Raw genomic sequence first — 5,609 nt, 5'->3', positions numbered from 1 at the left:
ATAAACTTATGAGTTGTGATCATTAATTTTTTGAACTATTACAAGAATAATCTCTATATGTATTGTGTAAATACAAATCAAAGTTGACAACCCATTTTGTTGATATAATCATTGCACATAGTTGCTTGTATATAGAGATGTGTAAACCATTTATATTTTATTCATCTGTAATAATAATAATATTTTTTCTAAATATATTTTAAAATAATATATATATTTTTTAAATACATAAGAAATAAAATTTTCAAACTTATTTTAATTATTTTTAAATTTAGTAATAATATCTCTTAATTAAATTTTAAAATTTAACCATAAATTCCAAATTTAACTTTTAACACTAAAATACAAATATTCAACACTTTCTATTAGATAAGATTTAATTTATTAAAAAATTAATAAATATTAAATGAAATTTTTCTGGCAAAATTACAAATAATATATCCTCTTTCAACTACACACAGCATTTAATGCCAAAAGAAAAAATATTAAATATTAAATATTAAATGAAACATCTCTTTAACAAGTCAGAACCTATCCTATTTCAAAAGTACAAATAAGATATCTTGTGATATCACAAGAGTACAAACATATGTAACCATCTTTTCTTTTATTAATAAAAGATGGTTCATTTTTTCCTCTCAAAAGAATAGTACAAATAACGTATCCTAACATCCTTTTCTCCCCTAAAATTCAATATTACAAATAGCATATCATTTTCTCATGTAAAATCCAATATAAACACATAATAACACAATAATTAAGCTTGTTCTCATAAAAGCTCCAAGGCAATAATCACATTTCATTCTAAAAGCATTATAGTAAAAGCTCCAAGGCAATAAGCACATTTCATTCTAAAAGCATTATAGTAAAACATGGAGTTCTAATGGCAAAAAAAAAGAACGCAAACTGTTTGCCTTATGGCAGGAAATTTGTAAATTTAAGTTCTCGTACACCTAGAGCAGCTATATCGAAATTAAAATTCATCTAATCTCGGTTTGGAGGCCAGGACTGATTTAAGAAATGAGAGAGATTCCTTGAAGAATGAGCGCGCTGGCCAGCAACTCATTGGCAGCCTGGGTGGGATGGAAACTGTCCCAGAACACGTATTGCGTAGCGTTGGCACACGTCCCTATTGACCTAGGGTTGCACAATACAGCTGTCTCAATAACTCCAGTCCCACAACACGCTCTCCTCGCCTCTGCGAACCCTGCATGAACGAACCCACTCAAACATTAAAACCCAAGTACATTTTCACAGTTATTAACTTGATTTTAACGAAAATTTCTGATCAATTGTGTGTTGTTGATGAAAGCTTCTGAATAGTGTGTTGTGCTTTTTGACGTCTTTTATATGGTTAAACAAAACAGCTCCAATTGAAATAATACGACCCGGGAAATTGCCAACCAGCCATGAACACAATCACAATAGACCAACTAACGCCTCTAAATAAGCATATCAACAAACACAAATATCAACCAACACAATGAGAAACACACCCCAAATAAACATATCAACAAACACAACACACAGTCTAGCAGAAACTTTCATCAATAACAATACAACTTACGAAACTACAATAATGCTCTTACAATACAACTTACCAAAACTACAATAATGCTCTTACCATTGTCTGAAGGATGCTGAACGAAGTTATATAACGATGTATAAATGTCAAATACAACCATTTTCATCCCTGGTAGGGTTTTCGCCAGGCTGTTTACTGTCGCTTTCAGGCGTTTGTTATAGTGTTGAGAATCGCTGTTCAAGCGGTCGACGCAGACATTTTCACCGTGGCCAAATAGAGTGATTGCAGCCGGAAGGCACCCTAATGGAGGAAGCGAAGTCACACCGACTCTGCGAGCCCCCAACTGATACAGCCCCTGAAAACGATAGTCAACAATTACAGCCTCAGAAAACAGCAATTGTGATGACAGAAAACAGCAGTGGCAGACGATAAAAATTCAAATCAATAAATCATGGTTAATGGAGTGATGTAGTTTGGACCTAATGGGCCATCTTTATGTTTATTGAAATTGAGTATAATTTTATTGAAATTGAGTATAATTTGATTGCAGATTTATAAATATTTTGGAAACTTAATGGATATGGATGAAGCGCTTGATTTCACTAATATTGTTGTTATGTGGATTAAATTTCAAAATATGCTAAATTTGCAGCTAGCAAGGTTCAAATTAGGTTTCCAGAAATCTGCAATGGCCAACCATCATTGCACCCATCTTTTTGTTGATTGCAGATCCCAGAATACTGGGAAAAAGTGTTGGCCTTGAGCTAACTCAACATTGAAATCTACAATGCATTGCACCCATTTTTTTGTTGATTGCAGATCCCAGAATACTCGGAAAAAGTGTTGGCCTTGATCTAACTCAACATTGAAATCTACAATGCAATAAATAGTCATTCTTAACTTCGCTATGGACATAAAACTGCTTCTTTATGTTTAAATTAAATTTTCAAAATATTTTGAAATATGCAATGGCCACCCATCATTGCACCCATCTTTATCTTAATGCTGATTGCATATTTCAAAATATGTTAACTCAACATTAAAATCTAGAATGCAGTAAATAGCTATTCTTTAGCCATTTTTATGTAGATTTGCAATGGGCATGAAAATACTTATTTATGTTCAAATTATATTTTCAAAATATTTTGAAATCTGCAATTGCAGATCATTCTTAATTGCAGATTTCAGAATATTTTGAAAAAAGTGTTAGAAGTGAGCTAACTCAACAATTGAATCTGCAATGCAATAAACGGCCATCCTTTGTGTTGCAGAATATTTTTAGAAAAAGTGTTGAAAGTTAGCTAACTCCGTGAAATCTACCATGCAAAAAACAGCCATTCTTGTGTTGACTGCAAATTCCAAAATATATCAAATTAAATCAACCCTGGTTAAAGTGTGGATATGATATATTTTGCATCCCAATCAAATGCTAGCAGATGACCTGCTTCTAAATCACTAGTCTTTACCTGAATTGATAGACGCTGCTAAGACAAAAAATTGATTACACAGATCTTCATAATTATATTCAAACAAACAATGGGAAAAACATTTATAAATCACATATCTAACTGCACTAAAAGGGGAGTTCATTATCCTGCCTGAGTAAACACTGAGAACTTTTGCATAAGGAACTCCACAAACTGTGGAACAGTGAACTGCCTCATAAGGTCAGGACTTATGTAGTAATTCTGTACGAAATCGCTGGCACCAGCACTGACGACGTAAAGAGCTTTCAACACAATGGAAGAAGCATTGGCTTTGCCCACAGATCTCTCCACTTTTGATTGGTACTGTCGAAAATACTGTAGCTGTTGCGTCATCGATATAGCATTCTGCAACACACAAAAAAGGCAGCAGACTTTTAAAAATAAAAAAAGAAAATTATAACCGTTGCGTCATCGATATTTCATTCTGCAAACACAACAATGGACAGCAGAATTTTAAAAAATGAAAAATCAAATTCAAATAACATAGTTGTGGGTCTAGTTTGGTTTTTTTCTTTTTTAAAAGCACAAAGAACTTATAAATGGGTCACATTTAGTTAATTAAAATGATCGAGACATTTCAATTTCTGCTTACATGGTTGTCATCCTTGATAAGGCAGAGATCTCTTTGTCACTGTCACTTACCCAGAAATTTGTTCCAAAGATATTTATTTTAAGATTCTGGACAATTGGTAACTTTCAGGTTCAAAGCCTGATGTTGCAGCAACTATAAGTTTAGGCTAGTGCTAGCAGAACACAAAAACCTGAGGTTGAAGCAACTATAAGTCTAGGTTAGTGCTAGCAGCACACAAGTTGTTATAACCAGCAGTCAGCAAGTCAGAGCAGTCCACAAGTCAGTCTCTAACAAGTAATTTATGATTTAGCCAGTCTCTAACAAGTAATTTATGATTTAGCAAGAGTATTGGGGATCTCCATATTGGGGAGGGGGGTTTAGGCACCTACCTTTTAAAACTTCTGACAAGGAGTCACCATATCTCTTTACAGGAATTGAATCCAGATAAAAAGAAAAACAAGCCATACTCCCAACCACTCTAACCAAAACATAAACCACAGATTACCTTACGAATATCATCATGGATGAAGGAGAGTTTCACTTGTGACTGCCACTTTACCTAAGAATTTAAAAGCATTCCGTACATTACCTGAAGAACTTTTTTAAAGACATTCTCATGGAAAACTCTAAGGAATTAGTTGCTCTAATCCCCCAGTCACACCTACTTTCAAGAATTTAATTTCACACTAGGTCACCAGTGCAATTCACCAAAACATCCAAAACGAAAATGCACACAAACCAACAAATATCAGAGATTTAAAGCCATGGGGCAACTGCTTACGTAGCGTTGTGCTGTATTGTCATAAATGCCAGATGCACCAGAAGCGAAGTTCACCCCAGTTAGTAGATTTCGACCAGAAGCCTGAGAGCTCAGATATGCTGGTGGGAAAGACGTAAACCCAAGTGTTTCAGCTGCCAAAAAAAACCCAAAACACAACATCAACCCCACATATAGAATGTTCAAGATCAACCCCATCATAACTCTAAATATTCAAAATCAAACTGTAAACATCCAGAGCCATTATCAGATTGGTTTCTGAAACAAATACCATGCTGCATTTAAAAAAGATTCCATAGGGTTTGCTGAACTGACCAACATAATCAGTGGCAAGTCTTCCATCGGAGAACCGGCCAGTGGGATTGTGGGTGTCGAAGTCCCTGCCATAAGGAGGAAAGTTGGACTTGACAAGCGTGAACAGATAGTTGTTATTCCCCACATCGACAGTGGAATCTCCAAAAATAAACAGAGCAGGCACAAGTGGCTGTGCATCCACACATAAGCTCTGCAAAACCACTGATATCAGAGCTGCAAAGCACAATGTCTGCGCAGGCTTCCTTGAGTTGCCCATTGATCACCACCAAGTCTAACTCAGAAAGCTAACAGCAGAGCTATTGACGAAAGGTTCCCTGTCAAGTATGATATTGAAGGCATTATGAATAGATGTAATAGACAGCTATGGAGAAGATTCATTGAAGCATTGATGGCTGCTGGTATCTGGTAATTATGTGCATTAACTGTCTGCAGGTAGAGAAACCAAGTAGGTAGAGGCACATGAAAGAGAAGAGTACTCAATCTTTCATCACCATAAAAGCTGGGCTCCCACATTAATGGTAATTAGGTGGCAGGCTCTGGAACAGAGCCTTGCAATGAATGAGAAAAAGGACCTTCCAACTGAATGCTTAAATTTGGTTTCAGCCATTTTTAATGGTTGAAACTTGAAATACATATAAGATCTAAAAGATAGTTAGGAAAGGAAGGAAAACGTGTTTTCAGTTTTTTTCTAAACAATAATGCAATGATGATGCCTTTCAATAAGTCGGTGACTGTGTATATACCTACTGGAATCCAGTTTGACTTATTTGGAAGGAGCGACTTCAGTCAACTGTAAATGTACCTTCAGTATGTTTCATTTCATTATTACAAAAGGGCAAACATTATGTAGCATTAAGGTACAACTGTTGGACGTTGAAACCATTGTCAATATTATATATGAAATCTTATCCTTCACCTTATTTATTATCCTTT

At 35.0% G+C, this 5,609-nt stretch overlaps 1 protein-coding gene across 1 annotated transcript; it reads right to left on the bottom strand.

Moving 5' to 3' along the window:
* Window positions 1–746: 746 nt before the first annotated feature.
* On the bottom strand, window positions 747–5,260 carry LOC149198704 (GDSL esterase/lipase At5g22810-like). Its single transcript, XM_089402127.1, has 5 exons — window positions 4,677–5,260; window positions 4,365–4,495; window positions 3,124–3,357; window positions 1,625–1,880; window positions 747–1,207 (listed from the first exon to the last, which is right to left on the bottom strand). The coding sequence occupies exons 1-5, from the start codon at window positions 4,930–4,932 to the stop codon at window positions 1,014–1,016; spliced, it is 1,071 nt and encodes a 356-aa protein (XP_089258253.1). The 5' UTR covers window positions 4,933–5,260; the 3' UTR covers window positions 747–1,013.
* Between the last annotated feature and the right edge of the window lie 349 nt (window positions 5,261–5,609).

Source organism: Pinus tabuliformis, chromosome 2_1 (genome assembly GCF_031772625.1).
Source record: "Pinus tabuliformis cultivar Carrire ecotype Pingquan chromosome 2_1, CPIR1, whole genome shotgun sequence".
Taxonomy (NCBI): domain Eukaryota; kingdom Viridiplantae; phylum Streptophyta; class Pinopsida; order Pinales; family Pinaceae; genus Pinus; species Pinus tabuliformis.
The sequence above is the reverse complement of the archived record's forward strand: the minus strand, read 5'-3'. Positions and strand labels throughout refer to the sequence as shown.